Raw genomic sequence first — 17,218 nt, forward strand, 5'->3', positions numbered from 1 at the left:
GCTGTGCTTCTAATAGCAATATAGGCTATAATGATACCGTGCGCCAAGAGGAGTAGGTTCTTTTCACAGTTGGATGCCTTAATCCCACTTGAGAGACTGGACGGTTTACATAGGAAGGAAGAAATCAGAGTAAAAAAAAAAAAAAAAAAAAAAAAAAAAAAACCCGGGCCTGCTGCATGCATTTCTTGTTTACAGAAGGAGCTGGAAAAAGGTAAAAACCTTCACAAAGTTATTCCCTCAGAACCTAAAACCCACATTAGCAGGCTTTTGACTGAGGAGCTTCTCATACGTCTCCTCCTGCCAGAGACACCAACACGCTATCATCATCTCTAATCCAGCTTCCAATCAGCGCAGAGACATTCAGTAATCTGCGGTCTCACCACAACCGACTTCAACTGCAGACTCACTGAGAACCGTTCCACCAACTCAGCTTTTCACCCAATAAAACTGGTTTCGAGTGGTTTCCGGATCTCACCCAGGGTCGCTGCTTTTGCGCGACACGGTTCAGCCACCTTTTCTCGGCGAGGCTGCGCGAAGAAATTGCACCACTCCGAAGCCTGGCGGGCTTGGTTTTTGTGCGACCGAGAGACTAAAAACAGTGGGAAACTACTCGCTCGGTCCTGCGTGAAACCAACATCATCTGTTTACCAGGAGCCGTAAAGCATCCTAATTAGATATAGCTGAAGTTCATTTCTTCAATGGAGGTTTCTGCGGCAGATTCTGTTGGCCAGACTGAGCAAACTACCACAGCTGCAAGCAATACTTAGGCAACATTAAAGCGCCTCGCGAAAGTATTCACAACGACGGAGCCTTTTCACATTTTCGCAAAGCGTGAACGTTGACGTATTTTTCCTCGGGATTTCATGCATGCGCAGATCCAAAGCAGCACATGGGGACGCGTGATTTTATTGACACATTTTATTAATAATGATCTTAAAAGTATCACATGCAGTCACTTTGATATCCCTCAATAAACCCAGTTGGACGTGAAACATACATGTAGCTATATCTCAGTTATGGCCCAAACATGCAGCCAAAACTTCAGTGGAATACTAAAAATAATACATTTTCAAACACCCTTTGCATCTTCACATCTCAAAGGATTATAATAATAATAATAATAATAATAGACTAGAGTTTAGATCAGTGCATTTCATGTCTTAGAATAAATCAATCAGAGTGAAAATCTAAAACAAACAGAGAATATGTGGTAATATTTAAAAATTAATGTTTAGAGATCCTTTGAAAAGAAAAGGGGGCAAAAATTACTAAATGCACAAAAGTTTGCCTCGGGGTTTGGGGAGTAAATATCCCAAAAATACATGAAATTGAAACACATTTGTGAAATATTTTAAAGCTAATTTTCCAGAGTCATGTGCTACGTCACGTGTGAAACTCGAGGCCTGTGGGTCAATCCGGGCCTTCCATAATGATTTCTGTGACACCGCGGCGCTGTTGTGTTGGCTAATCACACAAAGTTATACTACTTGTGGTTATGATGTTATTAAATATGAAAAAAGTTCTGATATGCAAGCAGCTAACAGTTGCTGGCCACCGTGGACATGGACAGACATCTGACCTGATCACAGTTTCACAGCACATCACGCCTTGGATAAGTTTACAGCTGAAACCTCAGTTTAATTTGCACTTCAGCCAAACGCTTTAAAGGTTTCTGGTCACTTTATGATGTGGAGACCCACCCTGTGTGAGCCGGTGACATGTTCTGGGAACAGAGCGTGTCACACAAGATAAAACTGGGCAAATGTGAGAACACTGGAACCAGTCAGGCTTTCACAGAAGTGCCAGCCCCGCCTTGGACCCACACCCAGGAAGGTCAACGCTCCCCNTAATTTTAATATCAGACAAAGACACCTGATTGGATCTACAAGCCATTTGGCAAATGATGATTTAATTTGCTAAACGATGTGAAAGACTGTAAGCTTTAATACACATGGGTTGTGTTGCAAGATGTATCATAGCAGAAAGTCAACATTGGTGTAGTTGACAGAAAGGATGGTTTCAGAAGGGCCTAGTCAAAGACTGAAAGCCTGTGGTATGACCTGAAACCAGCTGTTTATACCTGAAAACCCTCCAATATGGCTGCATAAAAAACTGCAGAATGGGCCAAAAGCCAAGCTAATAGCCAGGTAGTACAAAAGCTTGATGGTGTTTGCACTATCAAGACCCAACCAGTCAGTAAGTCATGAAGCAATTACTTTCTCACATTGGGTCAGGTGGGTTTGGAGAACCTTTTCACCTAATAATAAATGATTATTTTTTTCCTTTCGTGTGATATTATAATGTATGTCTGAGGATCTGAAGCATTGACGTGTGATTAAAAAAAAAAAAATCTGTAAATGACAAATACTTTTCCACTGGACTGTAAATTTTGATAAATTTCAAACTTCATGTTTAGAACAAATAAAAGTTTTCTCTTTGCCCATTTTAGATTTTCAAAATGCCTTCAGAACTAAAATCTGGAAATTGACATGCACTTGAATTCAGTGCACTATTTAACTCAGGCACAGATGCTGTTTCTCTGTAAAGTTGAAACATAGAGGGGGAAGCATCATGCTGCGGGGAATGTTTTTCTTAAGAAAGCACTCAGAGTTTCAAGAATCTTAAAAAAAAAATAGTTAACTTGAAACAATGACCCTAAACATTGTTTAGGGTCAGAACGCTTTCGATCACAGAAGTTGAGTGTGTTAGAATGGTCCAGTCAAAGTCCAGACCTAAATCCAGTTTCAAATCTGAGACCAGATTTAAACATATCAGTCACTTGTTTTCAATTTTACTGACAACATGACAACAAATCATGGATTTCATCTGAAATACACAGATGTACATATGCATCAAGCAGAGTGAGGCAGTCCTACCAGCGTTTGCACGATGGCGTGGTTGGTGGCATTCATGTGTCCATTCAGGGGGAAGGAACATTCTCCATCACAGTAGTTGGCGGCGTAGCCCTCGGGGGCAATGATCCAGTCCTGAAGAGACACATATGAACTTAATTTGCATGTGGCACGTCTGTCTCTACCAGCTCTGAGCAGCGATTTCATAAAGAATCCTTAAAGATTGTTTTAAAGCTATTTGATCGGTAGGAAGCCTCAAAAAAAAAAAATGCAAAAGTAAAAGTTTCTGCAGTCTTCTAGAAGTTTACAACGTCTCCGAGGACAAATTCCTGTCGGCATCTACCGTATTACTCGAGGAAGCAATATTTCTCCCCTTTCTTCCTTCCTGTCTGCGCTTCACTGTTTCCGTCTGATGAGTTATCAGCATGTTTTAACCTCATTCCGACTTGTTTTCATGTTTTCAGCTTTCCACCTCGTCGTTTCTCTTCTTGCGTCTCCCTCTTTTCCCTTCTGGCTTATGGCGATGTGAATCTTTTTTTTTTTTTTTTTAAACAAGACTGAGATTAACCAAGCATATGTTAAGTTGCTGATATAATGTGCAAGAGTGCGCATTCAGGTGAGTAATTGCTTGTGTTATTCCTCTAGATGTCAGTGGTGTGTCAACAGCTATCGGCATGTTTGAAAAAGCACACACACACACACACACACACACACACACACACTTGGGGGCTGACATTTGGGTCTGCTCCCACTCAGCTGTGTATATCTGACTCTCCTGCTAGTTTAATCTGCCTTGTTAGCAGCGGTTTATCACATTGTGAGAGTGTGAGAGCATTTTAAACACTGCAGTGTTTAAAATGCCTCCCACACCAGCAGCAGCAGCAGCAGCAACTTATTTCCGTCTTTGTGACTTAAGATGCCTTATCTGTGGTAGTTGTACAAAATGTAATAAGTCAAGACTTATCAGAAGCTTTTTCAATGTCCTACATTTTCTCACATTCAGTTGCACTTGATTGTTTGTTGTATTGAAATGAATGAATTTATTGAAAAATCCTAAAAAAAAATAAAAAAAAAAAAAAAATGTTTTAGCTTCTTTGGAAAGAATGAAATCAATTAACTGGACCAAGTTTATTGAACAATGTGACCACACAGCTTCAGAAAAAAGGACAATTCACAAAGTTTTAGCTTCAGTATTATGAGTATATTAAATATTTCTTCTTTGTTTTGCTATTTTGTCACACATGACACAATGATAACTCGACGAAAGGAGCATGACCCAACGTGGAGAAGTAGTTCCCTTCTAAACCTACTAACTGGTTCAGACACCACCAATTTACATAAATTCATGAAAAATAACATTTTGACAAAAAGTTGTACAAGTATTATATGTTGCGTCATATTCAACACACATAATTCAGTGGTAGTTTATGAAACTAACATTTGGCATTGCTATTTTATTCCCTGACAAAAATAAATTCTGATATAAGTAAAGAAACAATTGACAGGAAACTGTTAGAAATTATTTATTTTATACCTCTAAAAAAACAAAATAGAAATGAATAAAATAAGATACTACCTGGTTATCCAATTTTATCATTATAGCCAAAAGAGATTTTTGTCTGTCGTTTTCATTGTTACAGAGAAACTGTAAAATATGTTTAAAAGTGATTACGTCAGATTTTTTTAAATTTACTTGCTGAGTTTAAACATGAAATTCTTCCCAATAAAGCATTCTGTCTTTGAACTTAATTAACAGCATGACTCAAGACTGACTCATTAAAAACAAATGAACTCAACAACGGGACTTCATTAAAAATGCTTAAAAAGTAAAAGTACCTGCCAGCCCAGCTCTCTGAAGCTAACATACAGCTCGTGTCTTTTGCACGCCGTCTTCTGATTGCTGCTGTTGTAATCTGGAATAGAAGAACAGAAATCACTAGGAAACGTCCTTAAGATCAAACGTAACTTCAGTCAAACACAAAACATGTTTTTATCATCTCTTCTTTCCTCCTTTCCTCAACATATCAGTGCACGAAGACAGCAAAACAGCAAAAACTCCTCCCTCGGCGAATGATGACGTAAAACACAATTAAGTGGAGTGAAAACAAACATTACACTCCCGGCCTGAGAGCAGAAGAAAAACACAACTGGACTCGTGTAATGCTCTGGGTGGAGGAGCCTGTGTGGGCGTGGACCAGAGCTCAGGCATCAGCGCTCATTACGTGAGTTTCTGCGCCGTACGTGCTTCACATTCGTCCGCTGGATGAGGCATTTTGAATGCGTGCCTAATTGAATTTTCCGGTGTCGGCCGATATTTGGCAAAACGCGCAAGCGGCGAGATGGTGACAACTGCATTTATGGACTCTCCTGCCATGCAGTTTGTCGTTAACCGTCTCTGTTCCATTCTGCAGGCGGCGCGCGGGGCAGGTACAGGTTTTTTTTTCTTTTTTCTTTTTTTCGGTTTTTGGAGTTGAAGAGGTCATTGCTGGCAGCGGGAGCCGAGCTGAAGTCAAGATAGTGACACAGACTTTCCAATGAAGGTTTCAAGGGCTGCCTCTCTGGCTTTTCTGTCTTCTTTCCTGTTGATTTGATTGCTGGGTTTATGATTTCATCATGAAGCTCTAAAGGGAGGAAAGTGAGCAACAACAAAAAAAAAGAGGCCTTCTGTGATGATGGTTAGGGCTCTTATTCTCATCCAGGATAGAGATGTTGCAGTTTATTATTTAACTTCAATTTCATCCTAAAGGGTTTGGCTTATTATATTACATTAATTACAACTGGTTATTTAGCTACTTAGTTACTTAATTATAGTTTTTATTTAACCTTTATTTCAGAAAATCTCATTGAGTTTAAAGATCGTCTTTGCAAGGGAATCCTGGACAAGACTAGCAGCAGCACACAGAAGATTCACACACACAAAAATACATAAAAACAACATTGCAAAGTAAATTAAAAGATTCATCAGTTAAAACATTTACAAATAGACAATCCCTTCTCAAAATCAGTAAGAAGAGCCTTAAAAGCATTTAGAGACAGAAGTCCTTTTAGACTCCTGTATTTCTGCAACTGGTTCCAAGAAGATGGAGCAGAAAACCGAAAACATTTATGTCCACGTTCAGTTCGTACTTTAGTAAAATAATGATAATTATGCTATTATTTGTGGTCCAGCTACTCGAGCATCCATAGCCTATACCCACTTGACTTTGTCAAATGGAGACTGTTTGAAAGCAGTCGCTGTTCGAGTTGCAAGGTAGACCGTAGACCATAGATACTCCATCATAGGGCAATACAGAAGCTCACCTGTTTAAGAAAACCAATTAACCTAACAGTCATGTTTCTGAGAAAACGGGAGTACCCAGAGAGAAGCCATGCATGCACAGAGAGAACATGCAACTTCCATGCAGAAAGTCCATAGGCCAGGATTTGAACCCAAGTCCTTCTTGCTACTAAATATGCAACAGTGCAACCTTATTGAAACTGTTCATTTTGTTTTTTATTATATACTTAAAAAAATTAAAAATCTTCTATTGCTATCAGTTTCATGACATTGAATACAGCTGACTAAATGTTCCAATAACACGTTTTATCATTCTTATTAGATTTGACAACACTTGAATGCAAGAGTACGGGTCATCTTGTGTAAGAAAAGTATTGTGTGCATGAAAAGTTTGATTTTTTTTTTCTTTTTTTGTAAATTAGAACAAAATATATAAGCTCTCCATGTAAGGAGGTGGTCTTTTTTTTTCTTTTTTTCTTTTCTTTTTATCCTCCAAAGTTTTCCCCTGAGTGTGTCTGTCAGAAGAGGCATGACTCAGAGGCCAGTCTGAGATTTGTCACTCAGTCACAGCCACCCAGTCACTCAGCTCACCAACTTGCCAGCCTTGTTTGTTCAGCTGGAGTTGCAAGGAGAAGCGCACACACACACACACGCACACGCATACACATAAGTTCACACGCACAGGCAGACAGTGTAAACAAACACGCTTCAGTTATGGAAGGGTCATTGATTTTGGTTCTTTACATCTCAGTGTCCATCATTCATGAGCAGAGGCATTTGGAAAACAAACAGTAACACACACACTCACACACACACGTCTACATGAACCAAAGTTTATGTGTTTGATGTCAATGGACAAGGCTACTCAGCCACTCACTGATTCACCAGAGCTGGTTGCGTTCAGATTTCATCATCAGTTAGATGTCACTTCTCACAGTTCTGCCCAGACCCAAGAGTTTTAGCTCGTCTTATGAAGTTGGATTTATGACCGTTCATCTGAGATGAATAAAGACCCTGCATGTTGCTCGTACGGTGTCATCCAGATGAGGTTTTTCCTTCCTTTCCCTTTTTTTTTTTACGGTGCATTCATACCAGCCCCGTTTAGTTCGCTTTAAATCAAACTCTAGCTAGAAAGTCCAGTTCATTAAGGGAGCCATAAATGCGCAATCAAACTCTGACGCAAACCGAAAAAGAAAATTCTGGTTCGGTTGAAGTGAACTCTGGCGCGGCTCAAACGCATAGAGACTGCTCCGACGGCAGGGAGCGGACGATAGCGCAGGGCATTCTGGGTAAACGCAACCAAAACAAACGCCTGTGTCTAACTGTCTAGCTTTCGACTTTTTACCAAAGACAAAAAAAAAAAATCCTACACACAACTAAAATCTGACGCTGCTCCATTTTACTTTATGCTTTGTTGCGCTCAATGTCTTCTTCAAAGGTTTTTGCATCGTTTCCTTCAGTGGCTCTTGGTGCAGCGCCACCACAGGCGAGGGGAGGAACAGGTTTTTTTTATTGACAAGTTTGGGTTATTTGAAACAGTGCCGTGTGAAAGCAAAGCAAAGTGTAACAAAAGTTGTCATTTTTATCCCCAATCGAAACGAGTCTACTGGACTATCAGGTGTGAAAACATCCTTTAAACTTCAGCAAAATCTGGGTGTCCTTTGTGTGGTTGAGTCCACTCTATAGGAGGCAGGAAGCCGAAGGTGAGACAGCGTGAGGCAGAGAGTGCTGCGGTGGGGTCAAAGGGCCGGCTGTAAGCGTCGGATACAGTCAGGTGTTTCCCCAGTTTATGGTTCCTTCCTTTCCGATAGGAAGGGCCGTTCACTGGCTGTCGGCTGATGTGGAAACGGGGAGTTTACTGTAGATGTGTGGGTCCGTGCTGTCAGTCATGTTCCTGCATGCGTGGCTAAATGTTCATCGGCAATAAAACCTTGGGTCAACTGTTGGTCCTGCCTCCCTGCGGACCGAGTGACCCTTTCGGCATCCTCGGCAGCAGAGAGTACATGGATTTAACAGCTTTACTGCAGGAAAACATCCACGCACCAAGCCACAGGCTGGTCCTGGATCCGAAACGTGACTGTTTTTCCTATAAATTTTCAAGCGAAAAGTCCACTCTGGCTGTGTATTGTTAGGAACAGTTCTGCTGCGCAGCCTGTTTATACACAGGAAACATCCAAGGACAGAGGAAAAACTCGGAAAAGGGACAGGACCAACTGGCTGAGAAACTTGGCTGACCTGATTAGAACTTGAGGTGGCATTTGTAGAGAATGAAATAACACATGGCGGTAGCGACATACCCCCGCTCGGTTCTGAGATATTATGGAAAAAGTTGATTTACAGATGCAGGGCCTTGAGAAAGTACTCATCTCTTCTAAATGTCTGCCCATTTGTCTTTTCACGTTGCATTCACAAACGTCTACGGATTACAAAGTACCGCGTTATTGTGGATCGCGAGCGATGTGTAAAAATCTGAATAGTGTGGCGTGTATTTTTATCTAGCCTCCTTTACTCTAACATCAAGTTAAATTACCGTCAGAAGTCACCTAATTAATAAATTCACTTGTGCGTAATTTATTCTCAGAATAAATCCAGCTTTAAGGGTTCAGTAGAGAAATGTAGTGAGCAAACAATCATGAAGAACAGAGGACACATTAAAACATTAATGGGGAAAAAAAGCTAGGGAGAAAACCTTGGTGACTCTGGGGGAGCTGCAGAGATCCATCCACAGGTCAGTTGGGAAAATCTGTAGATATGAAAACTAATCAAATCAAGAAATCCGAGTTTGACATAAAAGTGATAAGTTTGTTAAAATATTGAAAGATCTTCACAAACCAGGTCACCAAAAGTAAATCATCTATTCTGATGATGAACATTATTTTGAAGGGCAATTTTGACTTTGAGACTCCATAACACAATTCATTTATGTTTTTGGTTGTGTGATTTTTATCTCCGTTTTAATTCATGTTTTTGGTCATTTATTTATTTTGGATATTTAAAATATAGTATCTTCTACTTCAATTGATGAGTGTCTTTTTTTTTTTACAAAATTAAAGTTTTTTGATCTTTCAAAGGGTAAACTTGCTTGCATCATTATGCTATTATTATTATTATTATTATTATTATTATTATTATACTCAAAAATTGTCTCAAAACACCAAGAATTTCCAGCAAAATTTGTTACCATTACAGGCCTAACCACAAGTGAAGGTAATATAGTCATAATGTGAGAACGGGAATCTGATTAGTTGAGACTAATGTAGCAAAAATGTTTATACATTCTACTGTATAAATTACAGTAGAATGTAGCATCATCCATGCAGGCTTTAACAATTAAATATCTGTGCACGTCCGCTGGCTTCTGCGTGTAACACACAATATGTGGCGCGTTAAAATCTTGTAAAAATATTCACTACTTTAAGGTGCACACAGCCATGTCATACACACACTTTCACACAGACCCCCTACTACTCCTTCATCCAGGTCTGCTTTATGATGCGTGACATTCAGCTTCGGGTAAAATCACAGCCGAGGGTGGAGGGTGGATGAAGCCGCTCGGCTGCCTGCACACTCATCAGGCTTTAGACGGTACTTAATAAGAAGAAACACAAGGCTGCTGCAGCAGCGACGAACATGACAAGGTTTGGAAATATTGTGTAATGACCTAAATCGATGTTTCGTCTCAGTATTATTACCGAAAACGACATGACGGGCTTTACGTGAAATGGAAATGTTTCCCTCTCATCAGTGAATCGGTACAAACTCCAAAGAAAAATATTTGTTTTTATGAAAAAAAAAAATAAAAGCAGCATAGGATGACGATCTTTAACTTATATTTCTTTGATCATAAAAAGAGAGTTTACGATTTTACAAACGACACCAGAGGTGATTGTACTTCAGAGTATGCAGCCTACACATTTTTTTTTTCTATTTTCTTACACATCCACACATTTTTCCTTGCACCTCCTGGCCCTTCAAAGTCATCAGCATTTACAGTCTGTGGGGCTCTTTAAGAGGAATAAAGCTGATATTTACTGTGGGCTTTCATTGAGGGTAAAAGCCCAGATTTGTGGTGCCCATAAACCACATCGCCCCTTCCTGCTTGTAAAAATTTAATGCCACACAGCTACTGCTGAGCTCTGGCTCCCAGGAGGCCTCCATTCATTTCTTTTTCCTTTCCTCGTCAGAGGAGAGATGGTACAGAAGAAGAAGAGAAAAGGATAGACTACCTATTTTATGGTAAATTATATCAACGTTGGCCATTCATGAATTCACTATACGCTTACAAAAAAAAGATCAGTTCCAAAAAAGTTCATTTGTCATCATTTTATTTTCATCTTCTGGACATCAGTCATATCCAATAGTATGTGTGTTGGTGTGTTTAAGTTGCCTCCATGAACTGAAAATCTGCTTTCAAAAATCCTAATTATAGTTGTTGGAAATGAATGACGGCTTAAACAAGACAGAGATTCACTAAAATCAGAAATCAAACTTGACCAGTAAAAAAGTGGTCAGTATAAAGTGATCAGTATGAAGTGATTGATTTACATGAGGTAAATATGGTGAAAAACGTGTCTCAGTTAATGAAATACACTAAAGCAAGCCTTATGTTCATCAAGTTTCTTAAAATTAAATTTGAAAGACGGTTCAATTTTCAGCATCTAAATAAATTGAAATGAACTGGCCGACCCATAAACAACCATAGCGGACGCCCAGTGTTTGGTAAGAAAGCCAAGCATTTGCAAATATTACTAAGAGACGACTTAAAAAACTAAACATAAACCATAGTTTCTTGTTCTTCCTGATTTAGAGTCAGGCTAAATATTTGAACTTCCTCTTAAAAAAAAAGGATTTCCTTCAATAAAAAGGTAAAGTGAATACAAACTTTGGCATATTGGAGCAGCTTGCCTACCTGTGTTTGACTCTACGTACAAACATCCTGCTAGACCACATGACTCCGTACTAAAAACCCAATTTTCATTGAATCCATTGAGGAGGGGCAGCGGTTCCCACCCTGCGTGTTGAATGGCAGAGGAAACAGAAAGTTTCCTCAAAGCGGGACTCTTGATAAAACTGTAAACTGATATTAACCTGCCTCCACAAGGCCTGCCATTCATAACCCTCTCTTCCCCCATACGCTTTCACCGTGCCGCCTTCGGGGCGGAAAAAAGCTGTAAATTATATTTATCGCAAGCAGTTCCCGAAAATAGAAGATTCACGGGGTGCCATTTCAGACGGTGTAGCCGCAAGTGTTGGCTTTAGTGGCATAAAAGGTTAGTTCAGCCAGAGAAGGACACCGCACTTTAGAAAGTGGGTCAGAAAAATGCCCAGTTCAAGAAAGCCCAAAGTTCCCCGCTCTTCAGCTGACATGACTTCCTACAGACATTCGGTCTGAGTGAGACCCGCAGCAGCCATGGAGATATGAAAGCAGGACAGTCACTGCCATCTTTTTTTTTTTTTACCCCTCCCAGTCCCTTCAACCTTTTTACTGACGTTTATCTTTCTTCCTGTCTTTCATCACAGAGGTTATTAAACCCTGCGATGGAGCTCCGCCATGTCTAATTACTCCAACGGTAAACAAAAAGAGCTCGGGTGGGGACGGAGCGGGGAGAAGGCGGAGGAGGGAGAGGAGAGGAGTGACAGATGAAAAAACACAGCTGGCTGAGCGCCGTGTTATTATAATTCTTTAAGCGATACTGTTAGCTTGGTCAGTCTTTTAGCTGCGCAGCTAATGACTAGCTACACCTAATTACAGGCCGCCAGGGCTGTGCCTGCCGGGACGCGGTATTCCTTCCCCGGATGGTTGTTAACCTCCCCCGCAGCTAGGAGCCAAGGGCCCAACCCGACTCCCATTACCTCCCCGGCCCTGTGCACCCACTAAATGCCAAATTAGTTTTAAAGGTGTTGTATTGTTCTGCTGGCGCAGTACGCGAGAGCTTTCGGTCAAAAAAAAAAAATATATATATATATATATATATTCAGGAGGATGTTTTCAAAGAGAGAATGAGCAATCAAATTTGTCCATGTAATCACATATCGTGTGCGTTTTCAGGCAAAAAGGGAGCAAAAAAAAAATAAAAAAATGATTTATTACACTTTTGATCACGGCAATATTTCAAAACTAATGTTGCAGAAATTTATTTGGCTAATTCAATCCTTTTCAGTCATCTGGAAGATATTTGATCTCACGTGTTGTTTTACGTCCAACACATTAAAACTATGAACATGGGAAAAGAGAGGTCAAAAACCTCAGAAGCATTTCGGTTTAGGTAATCAAGCTTTCTGATGAACCGCCTGTTTTGGTAGTCTAAAGGGACCGAGTGAAGTTTTAGATTTTCTAATAAAACAAAAGGTCAAATTAAGAAGTAAGGGGGAAAAAAGCCCAAAAAACAAATCTAAGAAGTGTAACAAGCAGTTCTGTTCAGCCCCTCTGAGTCCACACCCAGGAAGCACCCATTTCTGCAATCATTAATGCAAATCTTTTGGGTCTTTTTTATTTTTTTTTGTCTTTTTTTGCCAATTCTGCAAAACAGCTGAAGCTCAGTCGAACTGGAGGTAGAACATCTGCAAACGTCAATGTTCAAGTCTTACAAATTCTCAATTGCATTTAGTTTAGGTCTTCTAACGCGTGAATAAGTTTCGCTCTAAACCATTTCATCATACCTCTCGCTTTAAGTTTAGGGTCCACGTAGCCGGAAGACCTCCACATCATCTTTGAAGTCTTTTGCCGTCTTTTTACCTATAAGTGTCACTCTGCACAAGCAAGACATTATAATAACTCCTGTGAGTTTAGATGCCCAACAATCACAAAGTATAATCCAGCTTAACTGGTTTTAGCTCCTTATGTTGCCATCAACCTGGTGTTTAAAGCATTTCCACAGCATGATGCAACCTCCACTGTGTTTTATGCTAGGGATAGTGATAAACAAGATGGTGTGAGGTGTTTGTTTTTCTGCCACACTTTGTGTTTTTGCATGCGAGTCTGAAAGTTATATTTAAATCTCCTCTGACCAGAGTTCACAAGTGGGATTACAATCTTTAGCCAGCTTTGGTTGCAGTGGATTTCATTTAGCGGCATCAACATAAAGGGGGGAAATGCACAGTGCAGTTTTGAATTTAATAAAAAAAGACTATATGGAGCAATGAGACACTGCATTTGCAAGAAGGTAATTAAGTAAAACGAGATGCAGAATAAAGCTCTCGCAGATATTTTAATCACACGGGTCAAGAATTTGCGCTTTAGGTAGAAGAGGATGTTGCTTTTAGAAAACACGGCATGCTGAAGTTCTCAAAGGCATCTGAACGGACGCCTCTGTGGACGCTAGCAGTTAAAAACAAACAAGATGTTTCCTCCTGGCCTTAGAAATGGACTGACTTCTAGGTGAAATATTCCCTTTCGCTGTGTCCTGAACTGACACGCTGCAGCGCCGGTGCCAAACATGCAGTTGTTTCCCCCGTCCAATTCAAACTTCTCCTCATCTCAGGAGTGAGTGATGCGGTATTGAAACCATATGCCAGCCAGAATTCCTCATGGATCCTCCCATCCCGTCCAATCCCAGAACTCCTCTTTTCTAGCCTCGGACGCATGGCTGTCACAGGGGAGGCGGCGGAGAGAGGGTGGGGAAGGGGGGTGCGCTCCCAACTTCCTGTGCAGGATCTAAATATTTACACTCCCAGTCGTGCCGAGTGGCGAGTGCAGCGAGGTCTTGATGTTTTGGGTTATGTAAAGTGCATTTAACCGATTGTCGTCACTGGAGAATTTCTTTGAACAGATTTGCTTTTCTCAGATATTCCTCATCCTCCTGATGCAAGAACAGGGACGCAAAAGCAGACTGTAGCTTTCTGTTTGCTTATGAAGGCTGAAATGAGTTTCTCTTGAAGTCACTCTGACATGAAAGTGAAGATGACAGCCTGGCAGAGGAGGACATGAAGTTGCGTAACAAACCACGAGTTCAAAGCGGTGCCACCTTAAGACTCCGCCGTCCCTGCTCAGTGAGAAACCTGCAAGCTGAAGCTTCTACCTTGTTGTTTTCTGCATTAGCTCGGTCTTTGGAGGAAGCCACCAAAGACGCTCTGAACAAACAGAAAACGGAGCCAGACAAACTATTCGCGGAGAGCAACAGTGAAGCACAAAGCCAACCTGTCCCACAAATACATCTGTTTACCGTGCAGATGTTAGAGTCATTAAACAGAGCCGGCGAAGCGGAGCGGAGGTAAATTGCTTCCCAGGTAGCCGGCCAGAAGGTTCTATTTGCAGCGCCCCAGTCAGAGCTGGGTTTTGGCACCAGGCGGCACAAAAGCGAGTCAGCTTTTTGGGTATGGACGCTTAACCGTTTACGGTCTCATCATTAGCTTCAGTTCTCAGCTCCGTGGACGACGTCAAACAGTTTCAGCTCCTACGAGAAGCACAAGTGTGCTTTGCTGATCACTTGTAGTTACAAGCTCAAACAGGTACTTATTTTAGTCTGTCTTTGAAACAAAAGTTTTCTCATGGCTTATAACCTAACCCTAATTTAAACCTACATTGGGCAGTTTTTACATTACCTTTTTTTTTTACAGTAAATCATGCTCATGTACATGCTGCTAAATGTGCTAATGGTGGAGAAATAACTTGATGTTTCAAGAAAACTGTTTATCTGCCATCATCTGTTGCCATGCCAACTAGCCTGAGCATTCATGGCAGGCTCTGCAATCAAAAATAAGTTGTAGCGTATAGCAGAGAGCAAGGTGGAGGTAGTAACCAGAAAGCATGATTGACAGCGCTCAATGAGAGCCAGTCCTCCTGGCTCTCATTGGTTGCTTCTGACTGAATGGTGCATTTCTGTAGTTAGCACTGGGAGCACTGGTAGAGGGCAAAGGAGCTACTTCTTTTTTTTTTGAAAGATTATCTGCTTCATATTATCTTGTCATAACATAGTGACAGTTTTAACAAATATGCAAAAACCATACATGTATTTTTAAGTTATAAACTGCAGGTTTAAACCTCTCCATGACTTTATCCCTGACCTGTCTGCTGTCAGTCCACCACAGATGGCCTATCAAAGGTAACAGACTAAAATGCAAAGAGCTTTTAAACTGAAAGGGCGAGAACGTTTTGTAAGGTACCATCTATGATAGCGCTATATGTGTAGAAATCTGCTTACTTTCTATTTAAATTATAATTGTTGATTTCCATCAGATATGATTTCACCAAAGGTTTTAAGGTATTTCATGAAAAATCAAAAATTAAAAGAATTAGCATGATTTTTCCGATCGTCAATATTCCACATCTAAGTTATATGTTGAACTAGTCTGTGAGTTCTTTTTCCGACTAGCTTAAGAAATTAGCATCTATTTTTTGCATCAAATAAGAATAAAATAGCATGCTTCCAGTGGGAAATTACATATTTGCTTAGTGGAGCTGAGGGGACACTCTGCCGGGGCGACAGCTCCCTCTCTTCTGCTGCTCCGATCCAACGGTTTGCTTCGCCGTGGTTTGCGAGTCGCGTTAAGACTCATCAGTCAAATTAGGCAGCAATCAAGCCGATATTAACGGCGCCCATCGAGCGCCAGCGCCACTCGCACAGTAAGCCCTCGCAGTGGCAGCTTAGCTTTAAGCGGGATCGAGTTGGGGCCACAATTACTCAGCAGGTGAAAGGTGGGCGGGTTTGATTTCATTTGAAACGCTCGCAAAGCTAATAAGATGAGGATTATCCTTCCTCATTACATCACCCGGTAAGCTGCTCGAGGAGCGAACTGCAGCAGAGTTTAAAGATGAGGTCACCTGTCAAGACAAACCACTGAATATTTAGCAGCTCTGTTCAGAATGAATGCTCCCTTTATAGTAGACCGAGGTCAAAGTGCCCTGCAAGAGGATGCATGGAGATTTTTTTTTACATTTTTGTCACATCACAACCACAAACTCTTGTAGGGATTTAGAGAATCTTTTTTTTTTTCCATCTCTACTGAATTTTATGTGACTTTAGTGTTTGTCCTGATGCTGAAATGGCTGCATGAGATGATTGTTTGTATTTTCTTTTGCTATGTTGACCAGAGAGCTGTGAGCCGAACTTCCCTTTTTCAGAATAAATAAAGTTGCTTGATTTGATTTGATTTCTTTCTCGTGTTTCCAGCTAGACTAGCATTTGGTTGCTCCGGGTTGTATTTAAAGGTGTCAGACTGAACGAGGCCACACTTTTCTGGTTTTTATTTTTTATTTTTATTTTTTTAAAAACTACATCTTTTCCATACCCACCACAATTAAGTGCAACTTTGTGTTTTTCTACACCTAAAAGGCCAGTAGAACGTGGATGTTAAATGGCTGTTTTACAAGGCACCGTGTACTAGAGCCAAAAAACGCTTCTCTTCCCATCGAGCGCAAACGATTGTAATAAACATGCAACTTTTCTGACACTTAATTCCGAGTCCAAACCCTCCCAGCAACAGAAATCACCTTCATAAATCACGAAGGAGGCTGAATATTCAATCTCCTTCTATCCTTAAGGGGAAGCTGCAGGGAAAATAAATCCCGCACATCATCCCTGAGCTACAGTTTCTGTCTAACAGTGGCTGATTACAAAGAGATCCTGTGCAGGTCGAGTCCAATTTATCAAGTGCTTCTAAAGGAAATACCTTAACCAGACAAACAGTGTGCAGGCTGGACATAATTCATGCATCTATGGAGGTAATGTTGAGGTTAGTTTTGCATCCATCTGCATTCACCGGCCGTTCTGAGGTCGGTTAAGGTTTTAGCACACCGACCTGTTTGGCCCGACCCTCTGGACGCCTCTTGCGGTTGTGTGGAGCGGTTGCGATTCTGGTGCCGCCGTTTCCCTCCTGCGGAGCGGGCAGAGCGGATGTGGACCTCGCTGACCTTAAAGAAGGCCACCATGAAAGGCTGCTTCTCCAGCGCGCCGTCTCGTCCCACGAGGCCCGCGTCTTTACAGCTGATGGTCTGCCCTGCTTGGGAAAACAGGCAACTCTTAGATAAGCGTCACAAGTTCATTTTTACTGTTTTATGATCCGTTTTCGTTTCGTGTTGTCAAAAGGAAGTGAGTTATTTAAACTGATAGATATTCACTGAAATCTATTGATCGATCTAGAACAAAACGTT

General features: G+C 40.9%; 1 protein-coding gene across 1 annotated transcript in view; it reads right to left on the reverse strand.

The window, feature by feature from the left end:
• Positions 1 to 2,821: 2,821 nt before the first annotated feature.
• Positions 2,822 to 17,218, reverse strand: part of LOC103135299 (bone morphogenetic protein 6-like) — a 49,621-nt gene continuing 35,224 nt past the window's right edge. Inside the window, exons 4-6 of the mRNA XM_007547951.2 lie at positions 16,867 to 17,064; positions 4,689 to 4,765; positions 2,822 to 2,987 (exon numbers count right to left, since the gene is read on the reverse strand). Coding sequence (XP_007548013.1) covers positions 2,853 to 2,987; positions 4,689 to 4,765; positions 16,867 to 17,064 — 410 coding nt within the window. The 3' untranslated portion in view covers positions 2,822 to 2,852. The remainder of the gene's footprint in view (positions 2,988 to 4,688; positions 4,766 to 16,866; positions 17,065 to 17,218) is intronic.

This window comes from Poecilia formosa, unplaced genomic scaffold, assembly GCF_000485575.1.
Source record: "Poecilia formosa unplaced genomic scaffold, Poecilia_formosa-5.1.2 Scaffold24, whole genome shotgun sequence".
In the NCBI taxonomy this organism is placed as follows: domain Eukaryota; kingdom Metazoa; phylum Chordata; class Actinopteri; order Cyprinodontiformes; family Poeciliidae; genus Poecilia; species Poecilia formosa.